We start from the raw sequence: 19,394 nt of genomic DNA, 5'->3' as shown, positions 1-19,394 counted from the left end.
AGCATGTAAAGATTCTTGGCTTGTCTGACCCATTGCACTTCCTTTCAAGTTCTAATCAAGTTCTGTTGATTCTGGTCGTAATTACATTAGCTCTTTCAGTCAAGATGGCACAGGCTGTATTATTTCAATAAATTGATAGAAGGAATTATTGGGAGTTGTTTTACTGTGCTAATACTGAAAATGCTGCAATTATCATTTGTACTGAAATTGCATATCAAGTTTTCAAGCAAACGTGGGCAAGAATCCCTAACATGGTATGTTCTACACTTTCTCTAAGATTTCTTAAATCATTGAATTATTAGACAGATACTTCTAAAGATAAATTGTTTTTGTTTTTGTTTTTTTTTTTGGTTTTGAATTTATCCTGTGGGCCAACGTCTGTTTTAATGCAATTCTATTTCTGTATCTTAGGATATACAGACCTGGCTTTTCAAGATTTTGTGTTTTTTTTTTTTTCCCAACTGTGCCATAAGTATACATCTATAGGAGCTACAGAGGGTCAAAATCATGAAACCAAATGAAACTAGTGAATTGATAATTAGATCAGGAACAGATTCTTTTTAGGTTTGAAAGGCAAGAGTTAAGTTTGCTGGAGACATAATTGTGGGTTATAGGCCAAGGCCGTGGAGGAAGGAAAGTAGCTGTTACCTCATCTGTCACCTCATCTGACACATCTAAGAAAGCCTGACCTGCTGCCACAGTACAAGCACCAGTTTTATCCATTCGATTCTGCAGGTCCATCTTTCCAAATGTTCTGGGTAGCATTCTCAGTAGATCAAGTCCTGTAGGGTGAGCTCAAAGAAAACTTTGAGAATTTTATTATCAGAATTAGAAACATATGTGTGTACACGTGGGTGTATACATTGACACTAAAATTTATTAAGTTGACGTTTGGTGTATATACATATAATTGATTGAGCACAACCCCCCATGATCACTGGTATTTTACATTATTGCAATCTTCAGAGCATATTTTAAGCAAGTAGAAATTGGTTTCTCATGCCTCCCTCATCCATGATGAAATCTATCACGATGGGGAAATGCCCTCAGGCTATTGAAAACTGGGTATGTAAAGGGTTAAGGTGGAGAGACTGGGTCTCATACACACATTTCTCACCTGCCCCACAACTAATTCTCTCCTCATATGTTAGCTTCTTTCTTCCTTTTCTCACTAAAAATATCTTTTCTGCCTGAGAAACTCCCTGTTTCAATGCAGTGCCATGTGGGTGGAGTGAAGCGAACAGTCCTTTATGCCTTTACACAAGCTCCTTAAGCGTCTAAACCTGTGAGTTCCTGCAGGGTAGCATCACTGTCTCTGTCACCATAGTTTCCTTGCATGTAAAGTCTGTGCAAGTGACCAGCATGTTTGGTTTTCATCTCTGTAGAATAGAGATCTTATAAAGTTGTCTTGAAGTTGGAATGAAGCAATGCAGAAAATGCCTGCATTTTCATTATGATTCAATAAATGTTAGTTCACATGTGGTATCGAGGGCCAGGCAGTTGGGGCTCTCCTCCTGGCTCTGGGGCAACTTATTCTTCCCTGGCCTCCTAGCCCTTTTCCTTAATAGTACTGAGAGTTCACTTGGGCAGCACTTTGGATGCAATAGGCACTCGCCTAAGCTCTTTTCTTAATTCTACAACAATTCTACAAGCTCTTTTCTCAATTCTAATTCTTCTCCCTGTATTTAAAAAAACAAAAACAAAAAAAACCTGTATTTACCACCATTTTACAGACGAACTGGTAAGTCTGGCTCTGACATCCTGGCTTTTTTTTTTTAATATTTTATTTATTCATGAAAGACAGAAAGAGAGAGAGAGAGAGAGAGGCAGAGACACAGGCAGAGGGAGAAGCAGGCCCCACGCAGGGAGCCCAACATGGAACTAGATCCCAGATCTCCAGGATCAGGCCCTGGGTTAAAGGCAGCGCTAAACCTCCGAGCCACCCAAGCTGCCCTGACATCCTGGCTTTTAATGCCTGTACTAAACTGATTTTCTAACATCTGTAAAATGGGGATAATTGTTGGGTTGTTTTGAAGATTAGCTGAATATATATGAAAGAAAACAGCACCCAGCACATAGTAAGTACTCAAAGAAGTCAGCCTCTATGAACTATTATCATGATCATGATCTTCTATCGCATTCCTTTTTTGGTTTGAATATTTAAGGCATCTAACATGGCTCAGTTGTAATATTACTCTCTGTCTACCATTATGGTATTTTTACATACATAAACATTCTAGACTCTCTTCATCATTCTATATAGGACTGAAGGATTAAAGAATTTTTATCAAAATATGGAATTTGGGGGGCACCTGGGTGGCTCAGTCAGTTGAGGGTCCAGTTCTTGATTTCAGCTCAGATGATTATCTTAGGATCATGGGATCAAGCCCTGTATCAGGCTCTGCACTCAGCACAGAGTCTGCTTAGGATTCTTTCTCCCTCTCCCTCTATGCCTCTCAGCTCTCTCTCTTTCAAATAAATTAATCTTTTAAATAAAAAGGTATAGAATTTTGGGGATACCTGGATGGCTTAGTTGGTTAAGTGTCCAGCTCTTGTTTTCAGCTCAGATCATGATCTCAGGATCATGGTATCGAGCCCCACATTGGGCTCCATGCTCAGCAGGGAGTTCACTTGAGATTCTCTGTCCCTCTGCCCCTCCACCCCATGCTCATGCTCTATCTCTCTAAAATAAGTAAATATTTTAAATTAAAAAAAAAAGTATAGAATTTTTGCCAGGTTCTAGTTTAGGGCTCTTACTGTGATATTCAGTGAGTCATTTATAATATACTAAACTTTGGAAATTCTTGCTTTGCTTCAGGTCTCTATTGACCGGTGGATTCCATAATTATTTTCACTTCTTCTATTCTCCATTCATGTCAATCATTTTAATATTAAGTGATGGTGACTGTTAATTGTATCAAGTAATTGCCAAATATTTGATGATTTATTAGTAGCCAAAATATGATTTATTTTTTAATACACAGAAGAGAACTGTTAAGGCTATGATAGTGATCATAGAAAACATGATCATTTTAAATCCTTTACGTTGGAATTGATTAGAATTTGCCTTTTTTCCTTTTTTATTATTTGTCAACTTTGCTGCCCAACTTAGCAGTGTGGTCAGTAATGTTTACAGACCTGAGCTATAATTTCAGGTCCAAACAAGACAATATATTGATGTCCTCCCTACTGTAGTTTGAAAGTTCAAGGAATCAAGTATATGAATAAGTGAATCTTTTACTTCATTTGCTATTTAAGTATATGGCAATGTATTTTTTAGTTTTTTCAGAAGAGAGAATTATGTAAGTATAATAGATTAAGAAAATTTTGAGGGAAACAACAGTTAGAAATTCCATAGAACTATGGCTTCTGCCTCCTTCCCTCTCCCACCATCCCTGCTACTGTACTCTTGGCTGGATGTAATTTTATACAATATTTGTGTAGGATGGGTCTGTCCAAGCAAAATGATGCCTTAACTCATGTAATTCCAGAAAGGAGGAGGATCAGAGAAGTGAATCTCCTTAAACTTGCTGCCTCAAATGTACACTGAGGGGCCAAGAGTCACAGGATGGATCTCTGAGGCTCTGTGATGCCCCAGCATGGTGTCTGAGGCATGTACTAGTCGATGCCTTGGGGATTAGTAAAATGCCTCACGCTCCCCATTATGTGTACTTTTCACCTTGGGTGCTGTGTGGCCCTTTCTCCCAAGGAAAATGTATATTTTTCTAGCCCAACTAGGAAAAATTTTTTCATAGTTTTTTTTTCTTTCCCTGAAGAAATTTGAGAAATGAATAATTGCTGCCCTACAAAATAGTGCCATTATTATTTATCCATTTATAATTTATTATTATATTTAATATATTCTATTATAAATATTATGATTATATAATTCACATATGATATAGTCCATTATATATTACATTAATATATCCTATATTTTAATGTATTACATATTATGTATTATTAATATCATACACTATTATTATTATTATTTAGTGTGAATTATCTTCTGAATTTTCCTGGAAGAGATTCTTAATATTTGTTTTTTAGAAAATAGGTGCATACCGTTAAGTTATGTAATGTGTCTTCCCAACCCATTAGTCATTTGAGCTTTCTGTTTAAAGTAGCAAAAAAATTACTTTATGAATTTCTGTGTGACATTGTTAAAGAAATGACTCTATTAGGTTGTAATGAATAAGGATTTATCCAAATACCCTGAATTTGTATTAAGTAGCATTCTGTTCCTGAAAAAGTGCTTACTTGAAAAGTGGGCTCTTTCATCTTGGTTTTCCTTCTCTTTTGCATGATGTTTTATGTAAGTGTTTTAGAGAAAGTGATTTTTAAAGTGAAGATAACACAGACAGTGTTTTTATACATAAACTGTGCTCTTTCACCTTTTGTCATGAAAGTTATCATATATCATCCTTGTTGCCTTTCCTAAGGGAATCCTGGTCAAGCACCATTTTACCGCTAAAAGGATGGACCCAACATTTTTATGACTCTGCTTAGAAAGGAAACAGACTTTAATTTACATTCATAACATTTCTCTTCTCAAATACTGAAAATCAGTATTTTCAGTATTTGAGTATAATACTTATATTTATAATAAAGTATAAGTATAATTAATAATACTTTACAGAGATTTTTTTTTCAAAGCATACCTTGAAATAAGGCTCTTAAATAACTCTTCTGATGGTTCCAGATTAATCTTTTATTTTTTTTCTTCTGGCTTAGCAGTGTTAGGTAAACTGTTTATAATTAATTTCATGTAGACAAACTAAGTAGTTCAAGAATGCGAAAGTCTAGATCAAGGGCTGTTACTTGCTTCTCCTGCCCTAACAAATCTCTCAAAATATATTAATAAATTCATGGGTTTCTTGAATTAAATCACTAAATTACAGAGCTGTGAAAGGGAACCCCAGAGAACATCTGGCTTAGTGTGATGCTTCCATAGAGGACTGTCTTATAAACTATCTAGGATGTAAAGGTATCTTTCTGGGCTTCAACTTCTCCAGGGAATGAAGAAGCATTCATTACCCTCCTCGAAAGCCTTTTTTGATAGTTGTTATGTAAGGAGTGCTGTAGAATTGATTATCTTACAAAAATGCATCTAGAAATTATGCGGAAACCAGAAAATCAGGACAGTATTATTCCTTTTGTAATTAGAAGATGTTTAAATTATAAATACGGAATAATTAAGTTACTCTGAAACCCATTTTTAAAAGTAATAGCATTTTGTGTTTAAAATACATAATTTGGGGCAGACCCTGGTAGCTTAGCGGTTTAGCGCTGCTTTCAGCCCAGGGCGTGATCCTGGAAACCCAAGATCAAGTCCCACATCAGGCTCCCTGCATGGAGCCTGCTTCTCCCTCTGCCTGTGTCTCTGCCTCTCTCTCTCTCTCTCTCTCTCTCTCTCTCTCTCTCTCTCTGTCTCATGAATAAATAAATAAAATCTTTAAAATAAATAAATAAAATAAAATACATAATTTGTGCACTCAAGTATGTTTCTAATAAAAATGTATTTCCTTATTAAAGAAGAGTCTATATTTAGAATCCTAAGCATATGATAATAATGAATGTTTAGAATTGCTTAACTCATATTCCCACAGAAACCAAAAAAATAGTTAAGACATCTTAAGTTTTCACTACTCAGTCCCATTCTTTTATTGCTGATGATATTACCAGTTGTTTTAGAAGAATGAATGTGATGGGGTGCCTGAGTGGCTCAGTGGGGTTGAGCATCAGATTCTTGGTTTCGGCACGGATCATGATCTCAGGTGGTGAGATTGAGCCCTGTGTCAAGTGTGGAGTCTGCTTGAGAGTCTCTCTCTTTCTCTCCTTCAGCCCCTCTCCCAACTCATGCACACACACTCTGTTTCTCAAAAATAAATAAATAAAAATTTAAAAGAATATATATAAAGGAAGGTATATGGATCTGTCTCCCATATATACAAAGGAAAGACCATCTCCAAATGGGAACACATGCGAGCTTAGCCCAGTTAACTCTGGAACCTCTGCTGGTGCGAAGTAACAGGCTCAGTCTCATGTGCCAGTTTATTTCCAAGACACTTTCTTCTGTGTGTCCTCTGTCCTTGGCCCCAATCCCACACACACCCTCTATTATACAGGGTGCATGGGGGAGCAGAGAGAGTTTAGGACTAATCCATCACACTGTGGAATAAACAACGCCAGGGCAGGTCCTAAGGTTGCAGGGTCATGAGCCTCCTCTCTCTGCTAGCAGGACAACATGTTACACACTGTCAGGATGACATGGATGGAGAGAGAAGAAATTCTAGCTGGCCGACTTCATTGAATTTTTTAGATAACAGAAATTTGTTAAGTGTCAAAGCTTTTAAAGGATGTTAATCATTTGTTTATAGGAATTCCCCCACAAAGTTTCCTTGTCTTCTTAGTTTAAAGGAGGACATTTAACACCACTGATCTTCTTGTACCCTCTTTGTATTGATTAAAAGTGCCTCTTCAAGATCAGTGCATGTAATTAGTGTTATATAAGGTTATGGGCTCCATTAAAATCCTGACAAACAGAAATATGCTCCAAGGAGGATGGCTAGTATGGTGAAAGAATCTAAAAATAAAATCAAGTGGACCCTTAGTAATGCTTGACAATCTTATTCTACTTCCCTTGTCCTCTTTCCTCCTGAGTCAGGAGGGGGCAAACCGTAGCCTACTCCCTGTTTTTGTAAGTAAAGTGTTACTGGATCACAGCTGTGCTCTTTCACTTACCTATTGAATCTTCTCCTTTTGCACTGAAACTGCAAAGTTAGGTAGTTGGACGAGAGACCGCGTTACCCACTAAGCCTGGAATATTGACACTCTGGCCTTTAAAAAAAATTGGCCACCCCTTAAAACTGAAATGACCACCATATGCCTTCTTTTTTTATACCTCCACAGCATCTTCTCACATTTCCTACTCTCAGCTAATAACTTGATTTATTTTGTTGGAAAATAGAAAGCATTCAGAAAAGAATTTCCAGGAGCACCTGGGTGGCTCAGTCAGTTAAGCATCCAACTCTTGATTTCAGCTCAGGTCATGACCTCAGGGTCCTGGGATAGAGCCCTGTGTCTGGCTCCCTGTTATGCTGGGAGTCTGCTTGAGATTCTCTCCCTCTGCCCCTCCCCCACCTTTCACATGTGTGTGTGCACTTTCTGTCAGATAATTTTTTTTTAATATTTTATTTATTTATTCATGACAGACACACAGAGAGAGAGGCAGAGACACAGGCAGAGAGAGAAGCAGGCTCCATGCAGGGAGCCTGATGTGGGACTTGATCCCGGGTGCCCAGAATCACACCCCAGGCTGAAGGCGGCACTAAACCGCTGGGCCATCAGGGCTGCCCAGATAAATCTTTTTTACAAAAGAATTTCCACATTTTCCCACCACCAGATGTGCCAGCCTACCTATGTATATACCCCTGTATTTCACCTACCTTCCTGTTACAGTGAAATATTCAGTCCTTTTTCTGAGAGTAGATCTTTATGCTCTCTTTGCACTTGAAGGACATTACTCCTAAAAATGCCCCCTCTCCTTCCTGCATCATCAGGTTTCCCTCTGTGCTGGGCGATTTCTAATAAATATAAGTCGACTGGAATATCCCTTACCGTAAACAAGCAAACAAAACTTTTTTCAACATCACTCTTTAACTAGGGTCTTATTGCTTGTAACAAAACTCCTCAGAAGAGTCGTTGCTCATTCTCTGTTGAACCCCAAGCTAATATGGTTTTCCCCTTACCACTTTTTTGCTATTTAAAAAAAAAGATCATCAAAGTCACCAATTACTTCTGTCAAATTCAACATCCATCATTTCAAACCCATCTTACTTGAAAATTCAGCAACATTTAATATAGTTTTTCTCTCCCTCCTCCTTGAAACACCTTCTTCAGTACTCACCAGGTTCTCCTCCCAGAGTCACTCCTTCTATGCCCCCTTTTCTGACTACTTGTTGTCTTAACAATATCCAAACAGGGGACTCAGTTACTGGATTTCTTCTCTTTGTTTACATCACTCCATTGGTAACCTCTTTCATTTCTCTGGTTTTAAATACCATCCTCACTGATGTCTCCCAGGTTCCTATCACCACCTAGACTTTTCCTCTGAGCCTTCAAATGGCCAACCCAGGAACATCATTTAGATACCTAATAGGCATATTCCTTCCCAGACCTTCTTCCCTAGTCTTCCTAATCTCAGTAAGTGACAACCCTACCCTTTCAATTGTTCATGCTAAATACTTTGAAGACAAAAATCAGTTGCTCTACCATTCAAAAATATTCAGATTCTTTTTTTTCAAAGTTTTCAAATTCTAACCACTTCTCCCCATCTCCCCCACTATCACAAGTTCCAAGACTTTTCTTCTCTGAAGACTAGTCTCCTTATGTATCTTCTGGTTTCAGGTGCTTCTCCCCACCCAATGTTTTCTCAACCCAGAAGACAGAACAATCTTCTTAAAATGTAAGCCACATGATACCAGTCCTACATTTAAAATCTTCTAAAAGATTTCCGTCTTGTTCAGAAAAAGAATCCAAATGCCTCATGCAGGACATGAGGACATGACGTGATCTGGTCCCACATCACATCTCTGGTAGTCTACTAGTCTCCTCCTTACCAACTCTGCTTCAGCCATGAAGGTCTCTTTATTCTTCCTTGGATATGCCAGTCACACCCAAGCCTCAGTGCCCTTGCACTTCTGTTTCTCTGCCTGACACACTCTTCATCACTTCCTTTAAATCTTCATTCAAATCTCATTTTCCTGAAGAGTCCTTCCCTGACATGCCTGTTGATAACACCTCCAAACATTTCTCCCCCTTGCCCTGCTTTATTTTCCTTCCTATCATATATTATCACCTGATATACCTATGTTATATAATCCACATTCCCTAGTGAATGTAAGTTTTATGACATGTCAGTTGTTTTTGTTGTTGTTCAGTACTCTATCCCTAGAACCTATAGCTCCTAGCTTATGTTTGTTGCTCAAATAACATCTGTTGAATAAGTGAGTAAATGAATGAATGAATAAAATAGGGAGCTGGGAGGGCATATATGGGCAATATTAAAAGGAGAATTTAATAAATATTGATGTTTAAATGTTTGAAAGATTATCATATTGGGAAGAAATAGACAAAGTTTCAGTTGCTTTAAAAGGCAAAACTAAGGCACTTTAAAAAGGTGCCTGGGTGGCTCAGTTGGTTAAGCATCCAACTACTGATTTTGGCTCAGGTTGTAATCTCAGAGTCTTGGTATCAAGCCCTGCATCAGTCTCTGTGCTCAACAGGGCATCTGTTTGTGGATTCTCTCTCCCTCTCCCTTTCTTTCTAAAATAAATAAATAAATTAATTAATTAATTAATAAAAAGTTTTTAAAATGAAAGGCAAGACTAGTACTCATTAGGTTGAAGTTGAAAGATTTCAGAGTTTTATTTAGTATGGTAAAGGACTTCCTAATAACTGTGGCTCTCCAACAGTGCACAGGCTGTCTTAAGATAAACTGAGATCCCTGTGCAAGAAACCCTGGAGATGAACTGGAGGATCACTTGTGAGGGATGTTTTAAAAATAAATATCTGACTTTGGTGGAGGGATTCCACTTGCTATCTCCTGGGAATCTATGATTTGGGCCACTTGAAGAATTTTTTGTTTTTTTCCTAATTGTTGCAAAAGCTGCTAGATAAGGAGCTATTCTTGCCCGTGGGAATAAGAGATAGTCCTTGTTTTGCACAGATGATCCCATTTTGTTGATGCCCACTCAACAAAATGGGTATCTTTGGCACACACCATTAAGACCATGAAGCTGAGCATCATTTGCTGGTCCCTCCTTTTGCTAAGTCCATTCAAATCCTGTAAGTTGCATGGCATAAAACAAAGATTCCATGATTTGACTGCTACTGTCAAGGAATCTCATTAGATCATGTCCTGATATGTCAGTATGAACCATTTTTAAAAGAATTTGAGCAGAAACAGTTCATAATTTGTGTTATAATGAACAGCTTCTTTTCTAATCAAAGTCCTAGATTCTGTTGCTTCATATTATTGTTGCTTAGGTACTTTGGCATAATAAAAAATGTGATGCTTTATGGATCATTTCAAATCCCTGATGACATTTTAAGCTTTCTTTTTTCCAGTTTATTTTTAATAAACTTTTTAACAGTATTTCATGCAACATTGGAGACATTTTGCTAATAATGCCCTGTAGTAACTTTCCAGTTGTAAAAAAAAAAAAAAAAAAAAAGATCTTGTGATCTTCTTGTTAACTGTGTATTTGTACATGGAATAATCTGGTGGAGTAAAAGAATTAGGAACTATGTACTGTTATTTTTAGTACTCTCTATCATTTCACCCTTTTTGTCAAAGTGGTTCCTGGCTAACTTTCCCATGAGTTTTTAACCTCTTGTGAGGCTTTGCTTATGTAACAGGAAACAGGCTGTCAGGAACAAATAGTGGCATATCAGGAGCACACTTCAGTAGCAGATGATTTAGTTTGCTCTGCCCTTCGCTCTCTTAAAGTAGACTGATACATGATCTCAACTTTAAGACCTTTGGCATAGCATTCCTAGGTTAAAATAATACAACTTGAGTTTTGGAAAGGCAAAATATTTTACCAAAATGCTTTAATCCAGGCAACAGAGAAGATGAGCTTATCGTAAGGGGAATTTTTCAGTGGTGTCATGTCCTGGGACTGTGGATTTAAGTATATCTTCGCTTTTTCTCCAACTTTGAAGGCGGGAGTGATGTGCAAACTTCAGGAGAGAGATGACATTGGACGAATCGAACTGGTCCAGAAGCTGGCAAGAGAAAACTGTCAGTTTCTACAGGCAGACAAAAAAGAACAGGAGAAATCTGAACACGTAAGCCCTTTTTCTCTTGGGGATGCAGGTTTAAAGGGGTGGGAAATGTTCTTGCCTGGTTGTGTGGTTGAAGGAAAAAATATTTTAAATTCTTGTTTTGTGTTTTTCCCCCCAAAAGTATCCTCCTTAGTAAAAATGACGGCTGCTCATAACTCTAAGCCAGCCATTTATAACACTGGATTTATACGAGCATTCTTCTCAATAAATCCTGTAGAAATAGAAGAATACATGTAAGCAACTATGAATGCATCTCTGTGATTTTGATTTGATGGCTTTCAAGTTCAACTTTGGGAATTTCACCCTATCAGATAGTTTGTGGAATAGGAATTTTGAAAGAACATTCTGATGTACTTTTATGTTGAGTATGGCATGGCTCTAGTTACCGAATGAATGTATCCTGACTCAGTAGAAATAGGTAAGAGCAGAATAACAGATAATAGATGCTTTCACCAAGTGGGAGAGTCAGAAGGGAGTTTTCCCAGTATCTTATGAATGTTTGTGTTCCAACAAAAGTTATATTGTCTGCATGTAGTTAAACTGGAGGAAAGGGCTGCTCTGCTCGGTTCTCCTGAAAGCAGTTATTCACATTGAGCCTTGGAACTGAGAATGCTGCCCTCACGCTGGGACGACAATGGCACCACTTTCTTCTGCTACACATTGTTGTTCATTGACTTTGTTGTTGTTTGTAAGACTGCGCTCTCCGTACTCAGCTATCCAGGGTTGCTCAAAGGGGAAAATTCTTCAGTGCTTATAAACATGTCTTCCTCTGAGTTTAATTTTTCCTTGGGATTCTATGTCCAACCCTTTCCAAAGGGAAAAAATTGCTTCATGCTTTCTGTGCTCTAAGGCTCAATACAAATTGCCAGGGTTTTACTGAGCAAAAAGGGAGGGGAGATGTTCTCAAGGGTGGTGGGCTGATTAGTTTAACATAACACGTCTCTAACAGTGCAACATCAGATGATAACAGTTGGTGTCCCAAGAGGGAGAATTATCAAGCAGTTTCAAAGCCCTGTAACTGAGCTATTTCAGGGGTGATCATTGACTTTAAGCGAGAGCGGACATCTTACGGGCCCTCACTTCACTAGGTACTATTGAAAAGTCCAGGGACTTGTTTAAAGTGTTAAAAGCACCCCAAAGGTTGACTGTATCAAAGACTGATTCTTAATCTCTGTCATTTCCTTAGAATATTTGAGTTTCCTAGTATGTGACTTAAGTTTCTCAAAACGGTGCTCCTTTTGATTCATTTTAAGAAGAAGAACAACAGTTTTCATATACCATATTTTATTGATTTCAAAAGTCACATTTCCCCCCACATTTTAGTATCTCTGAAATCAAGGTAAGGCTTAATGATTGATGATATGATTTGATATGAAAACACATCATAATTTAACCATGGGCATTTTTCTTTCCTTGTGGTCCTTAAAATGAATGATATATTTTGCAATGAATTGCATATTCAATTCAGTGAACCGGTGACAGCCTAAGGGTAGGGCAAGATCTTTTAGATCCAAACAGATAATAGGGTAGCTTCACCAAGACTAGAAATCATTAGCCTTATGCCACAAACAACTTGAGGCTCATTTAAAAAGATACCAGTGTTGCCTTTGCCTTGTATTTAGTTCAATCCAGAATATTATAGTTAGAGCTAATGAGACTATCAATGCCCTCCAAATATATGCTATAAATCAGAACTCGGTGCTGGTAACTGTAAAGACTTCTAACATGAGACAGAAATTTAATAGTAGAGGATTAACAACTTTGCTGATGGTTGTCTACTATTGCTACCTATTCTCTGTGTTTGTCTAAAAGGAAGGTTTAACCCTTCATTTTAAGATTATAAAATAGAACAAGGTTTGTTACTTCTTGCATGAATATCATAATATAAATGCATTACCAGCTCTGATAGTGCTTATGCTCCTTAGAAGAAAGATGATATATAAATAAATGTTGGAATTATGGCCTTTGCTGCATAGTTTTCCTTTTAAAGCTTAGAGTAAGGAGAGGTGAATATTCAAGATCTTTCTTCCTTAGTAATGAATATAATCTCAGCCATCCTGCCATGTCCCTCCTGCAGGATGACAGCAGTTCAACTAATGAGCTCTCCAGGCTGATACTGTTACAGTGCTCCACTCTATGGGTTGTTTGATGCTAGATGCTTACACTTTTTGCAATAACATGTGAGGAACACAAACCGTCTGGTAGATTATCTGACCCATTTATGTCTTGGGCATTTGATGTAGCTCTACCTTTGCTTATATACGGAGTTCACCATGTTCATGAGGTGGGTACAGTGTTGGCATTTTTCCTTCCCTTGCTCTCTTTTCAATGGCAGTTGTCTGCTCTGGCTCATGAGAACTCAGTTATAACACGCAGGATATAGAGAGGAAGCTACAGTTTACCTAATGTAAACCCAGGCCTGCAGTTTCTTCTTGTAATAACAGTAACAATAATGACCAAACCCTGGAGTTACATACAGATTTCCTTTCTTTTACAATTTTAAGATGCTTCATCTACCTCATCTGCCATTCCTGGGCCAAAGTTATTTAAGGAGACAATAGTAAAATTTGAGTTAGAATCCAAGTTACCCATAGAGTTGTTTGTTTGTTTATTTGTTTACTAAACTACATTGCTTCTCCAGTTCTAGAATATCACATCCCTTTAGATACATATGTGCCAAAATGAGAAAGCTACTTTAAAGTACTACTGAATAGAAAAAGAAAAAAGCTTTTGTTGCTGGTACATCTTGTTACAAATAGAAGGAGCTTAGAGCATTGTGAGTAGGCATTTCTAATATTTTCTCAAACTGACCAATGCCATGATTATAAATTCAGCAATTAGAGAAGCACTTCATTCTGTGCTTTTGCCAAGGTATTTCTGAAAGAAAAACATTCAAATGTATAATTACCACAGGTTTCTCAGGAAGCCCTTGGTTTTCTTATTTTATATTAACAAGATGTAGGCAAAATTAGCCAACACTCGTTACTAAGTGTCAAAAATTATTATGTGAGAACTTTAAGAAGGGGATGGAAATGGGTTATTTTTGTCTAAACATTGTGATAGTGGGTTAAAATTTGGTCATTGAGTCTTTGAAGAAATGACTTCTCTTGTAGGCATATTTCCTAGTCTTAATCTAATTATATTACTAGAAGAAGGGGCATGTGTTACCAAATGGGGACTTTCAAGCTTGACCTGGAAGGTTGACACATGGCCACAGCAGAATGGGACAGGGAAGAGCCTGGAAGGCAGAGGGACAAACAAGAAGACACATAACTTGAGCACTGGGTGATTCATGGGGAATAAAGAGGAGTGGGTTGTCAGGGAGGTTACAATTCAGCTGTATAAGACCTGGTAAGTCACTATAAGGAGTTTAGACTTGCCTTTCTGGCAAAGAAAAGCCATCAAAGAAGGGAAGTGGCACAATCAGACGTAGTCTTTGTAAGATCTCTTTGGCATTGGCTTAGGGGAAAAAATGAGTGGAAAAGAGGAAAGTGTTGGAGAGAACCCTTAGAAAACTATTGTCGTGAGTCAGGTGAAAGATCAAAGGCTGAACCAGAGTGGTAAATGGGAAATGAGAAGGCTGTAGATATAGATCATTTAGATGGTAAAATTGGCAAAATTCGACAACTGTCGTTGGGGAGGTGGGAATGTGTGTTATTTTATATTAAGTGGTAGGCATATGTTATGTTTAGTAATAGAATGATTGGTCATCTTTGCCAAAAAGCTACAAGACATTTACCTTGCTTTTGTTTTCCTGCTGTATGTTTCAGGTGTCTGAGATACATGCTAAAGCACACAGTGTTTCTCTCATTGGAAAATTGTTAGGCGGGGGTTCTGGCTAACAGCAGGAGAACTATATAAATGATCTTCTCAGACCAGACCTTTTGAAAATACCTTGGGTGGACAGAATCTCTGGTAGCCCCAAAATGAACTGGAGTACTTAGCCAAAGCTTTGGCATTTGCTGCAATGATGTGTGTCTCTTCAGAATTAACTGTGATTTTAGAGATGGATGCTCCCTTGACTCATACAGTCTGAATTGGTATTACTAAGCTATCATTTTAGAATACTCTTGGTCATTTATTCATTTAGTATACCTTTTTAGTTAAAGCCAGTGCCACAGGGGATTAACCCAGAATAACTGGGGTGGCTGCTACCCTGAAGAAGTATGGTCACGTGGAAAGAAGACATTGACACAGATAACTGAGATACAAGGAGACAGTGTTGGTAATCCCCAGAGAAATACATAGAAGTTAGAAGAAGAATTTCCACCTAGGGAAACAGGATTCTCTCATGGTGGAGGTAAAGTTTGATGTGGAACTTGAAGTAAGTTTGGGTTCAACTAAATAATTCAAACTGAAGAAAAGCATTGCTAGCAGGAAGAACATTAGAAAATGCACAGAGATGGCAAAGTACAAGGTATTTTTGGACATCGGAAGCCATTCTTTGTCACCAGAATACCACAAGTGGGGATGAGGGGTGAAGTTTTTGTGAAAGATAAGATTAGGACCAGACCATGAGGAATTTGGAGGGCTGTAAGGTTTTATGTCATTCTAAAAGAAATTAAGAATAATGAGAAGTCATTGACAACTTGGTTTTACTAGTTTTCCTAGAAAAGAAGAATGGGGGGGGCTCTTATGAGATAAATATTACTATTCCATTTGACACATTAGAAAGCTGAGGCTAAGTGACTAAGCAGAGCTGGGCTAAGAGTGGATTCAAGTCTGATGGCTTCTTGGGTGCATCTCTCTATCATCATTACTGGAAGGAGGGTGGATCAGAGGACAGGAAACTGGAATAATGAGCATCATGACAATCCTGAGAAAGAGGAATGGCCAAGACCACCCTAGAAGAAAGACATAGACAATAATGTATTGAAGTGATGGTAGTGGCAGTTACAGGAAGGACAAAAGAAAAGAGAACACTAATGTGTTTGCTTCGTTTGAGTCCTTATTTAGATGTGAAAGGCATGTAAACTGTTCATATTTTCATATCTGTGAAATAACTGTTTTAAATATATATCTAGGGAATCCCTGGGTGGCTCGGCAATTTAGTGCCTGCCTTCGGCCCAGGGCATGATCCTGGAGACCAGGGATCGAGTCCCATGTCAGGTTCCCTGTATGGAGCCTGCTTCTCCCTCTGCCTATGTCTCTGTCTGTCTCTCTGTCTCTCTCTGTGTCTTTCATGAATAAATAAGTAAAATCTTTAAAAAATAAATAAATACATGTACCTAGAGGTGGGTCCTTTTTTCTTCTGAAATACAACTGCACTCTTGACCAGAAAGCCAAAACTGTTTTTTCTCCTAACATATTTGTAGTGTATTGTAGAGTAGAAGTGCCAGTAGTAGCCGCTAAACCGAGTTCCTAATTTCCAAACTGCAGGAATGTGCATCTGTGAAATGTATGTGAGAGCTGGGCTAAGCAGTCCTTTCCCTAGGGACTCTGTCCATAGCCTGCACTCTCCCCACCCGTTTTCTTCAGTTCCTTTGTTAAGTCTGAGGACCCACCCTACTTCCTTCCCCTTTTCTCATTCACTTCTGAAATATGGGTGGGAAGGGGATTTTGCACATTCTGAAACCGAATCTTGGCATAGTCCGCTGCCAGGGTAGGGTCCCTATCACTCAGCCTCGACCGGGGCTTCCTTTTCCCTGTTTCCTGCAGCCTCATCCTGGAATTCTGCCTACGTCAAAGGGTCCCTTGTTCACAGATGACTAGGGGAGAAGTGGTTTGGGGTATCCTGGCTGCTGGCCCTCTGATTTTAACTATTAAAAGTTAATCTCTGCCTTTTTCCAATTTTTGTTTGGTCACTTACTAAGGCTAAGTATAAGATGAAAACTGTGTTTTTACTCTATATGAAATACTAAAAGCAAAGGTGGTTTGACCATTCCGTATTCAAACTTGCATTATATATCTAGTCAAGTAAAGTTAAGAGCAACCATGGCATTATTTAAAATTTGTCAGTAATTTGGATTAACCAAGAAACTACTTAAATACACACAGAACTTTATAACATCATTGCTTAATAACAAAGCCAGAATTCAGATGTGATAGGCCATTCATTATATATTAAGCTGCCCACCTATAAAACTGAGAAATCACTATATAGAAATGGTGTTATTTTTCTTAATAATATAATCTTCTCTTCTTGTTGGTTTGGTACTAAAGTATCTTTTCATAGGAAAGAGACTTCTTGAATGAACAGTTTTAGTTCATTTTCAATCAGGATTAATATGACCACAGAATAACACAAAAATGGCGGAAGATAGTTCGTGCCTCTAAGAAGTTTACAGTTGAGGTGGGGGGGAAATTCACACATGGAAAACAAGTAATCATCCAAGACAGTATTTAATCAAGTGTTTAAATACTTTCCAAGGCATTGAGAGAGAAGAAGGAATTACCTGTGATAAACATATTTCACAAATGCAGCAATCCATGCTCTTCTTCATTGGATAGCATGCTTTACAAGTTTGGTTCACTTCACATGCTCTTAAAGTCTGGTTTGTTGGGACTATTTATTTATTTACCAGAAAAATGGCAACCAAACTGCCAGGGAAAGTGATGTGCTCGTGCTGTCTGGTGGAGCCATCTGCTCATTAGCTCTGTTTTTAAGTTCTCACAAGAAGCCCACTGCAAGTCTCGACATTTATTTTTAAAAAATGAATTTCAGCATTTTCAAGGAGAGGAATTTGTCATTACAGTATTTGTTTATTTTTCTGAAAATACTTAAGTTTATTTTAAAAGGCCCAATTAAGAAAAGTGATGGTGGCTCAGTTAGATTTATCAAAATCACATTCTCGAAGATCTTATATTCCCCATGGGGCAGATGCTGTTCCTAGGTTCATTAGGTTCTTATTCTTATAAAATTAAAATAGCCATCTCATCTCCAGACTGAGAAACCATTAAGGTGAAATATCAAGAAATAGGTTATTTTTCTTTGGCTTATGGTGGTATATCTCACTCCAGAACCTGGGCAACCTTATATGTTCTTTCCTTTTTTACTCCCATCAAGGCCTGATCTGCATTACTATTAATAATACAACAGTATTATTACCTTCTAGATTGTTGTATGATTAAATAACACTAGAAATCTTGGGTAGTTTAGTTCCATTTGAGTTTATAATGGATCCTTTACGACAGAAAAGTAGGGAAAAGATGCACACACAGACGGATGGTCCTTCAGAGACAGATGGACAGTACTTCATGACAACTGTGTACCACTGAGGCTTGGAGAAATAAAAACGTGAAGAGATCTCAGGGAAAAGGGAAACATAGGGAGCAGCTTATAATGTGCTTCCATTCTCATGGAACACCCTGATGCATTACTGCCTTCAGAGAGCTGACATTGCAGGAAATTCAGAGGCTGAATTCATAGTTACCTGTGAGGTGTTATGCAAAGTGCTGTGGAAGCCTGTCACCAGGAGCTCAACTGGTCCAGGGCGATGCGCACACATTCCTGAGAAGGAGAAATTCTGTAGGCCTGGAAGCATTACTAGGAGAAATGAGGAAGGACAGGAATTTCAGGCAGAGGAAAGAACATGCATGATGATGATGACGTGAAGGGCTCATGCACAGAGAGGATGCTCCAGCCAGCTCCAAGTGGCCAGAGCATGGTACCAGGGTGAGAGGCCTGGGGGCCAGAGCAGGCATGACCTTACAGGCTAAGCCCAACACTGTATGTTACTCACAAAATACCTTTGAGCTCTGCTGAAGAATTAAAGCAAGAGAGAGAAAGGTTATTACATCTGAATTTTTGAGATTGCTGAAGAATTAAAGCAAGAGAGAGAAAGGTTATTACATCTGAATTTTTGAGATTGCGCTGCTGCAGCACGGGAATGGATTTGAAGAAGAATGGGTCACACTCTGCCTTTTCTCACTGTCCTTTCTGTTGGTTTTATAAGCAGCAGTCACCAGCATAAACTAGGATTTCACATGAGGAGTTCAAGTCCACGGACTTGAGTTATGTCCCTGGGAAGACAGAATGTCCAAGTATAGCTCAGTTCCAGTTCATTAGCTTTACCCGAAAATACGCCACTACATCATCATTTTCTTTAAAAAGTTGACTGTGATTGGGTCCTGTTTTTATAGAAATAAATTTTGAGTTTGCATGTCATATGAATACTTTCTGTTAATGAATACTACACAGGCTTATATGTTCACTCTAAATATACACTCTGCTGTATGATATTTACCTCATACTGATTCAGCCAAAGTTTGGTGATTTCTGAGTGATTCAAATACTTCAGTTGATAGAGACGAGGAAAAGAAATGTATAAAAGATTTCCATGTAAGATGCAAAGAACTTTTTTTTTCCCTTCTGCAATGGGAAATGGATAGAAAGGAAGAATTCCATCTGGCATACAGCAGCCCTAAATGTTGTTTTAAGATAGCAAAAATAGAAGATTGCTTAAAATATCATAACAGAACATAACAGACTGTGGGCAAGTGTGCAGTACATATTTCTCTGATAAATCATGTTAAATGCCCATATTTTACTTAAAACATGACCATGTTCTTAATTTTCATCACATAAAAATTTGTCTTTAATT

General features: G+C 38.1%; 1 protein-coding gene across 1 annotated transcript in view; it reads left to right on the top strand.

Annotated features, from left to right (window-relative positions):
- Positions 1-19,394, top strand: part of RAPGEF5 (Rap guanine nucleotide exchange factor 5) — a 230,116-nt gene that overhangs the window by 116,180 nt on the left and 94,542 nt on the right. Inside the window, exon 9 of the mRNA XM_041727416.1 lies at positions 10,729-10,854. Within this exon, the coding sequence (XP_041583350.1) occupies positions 10,729-10,854 (126 nt within the window). The remainder of the gene's footprint in view (positions 1-10,728; positions 10,855-19,394) is intronic.

The sequence above is a fragment of the Vulpes lagopus genome, chromosome 13, assembly GCF_018345385.1.
Source record: "Vulpes lagopus strain Blue_001 chromosome 13, ASM1834538v1, whole genome shotgun sequence".
Classification (NCBI taxonomy): domain Eukaryota; kingdom Metazoa; phylum Chordata; class Mammalia; order Carnivora; family Canidae; genus Vulpes; species Vulpes lagopus.
Note: the sequence above shows the minus strand (reverse complement) of the source record. Positions and strands in the feature narration are given on the sequence as shown.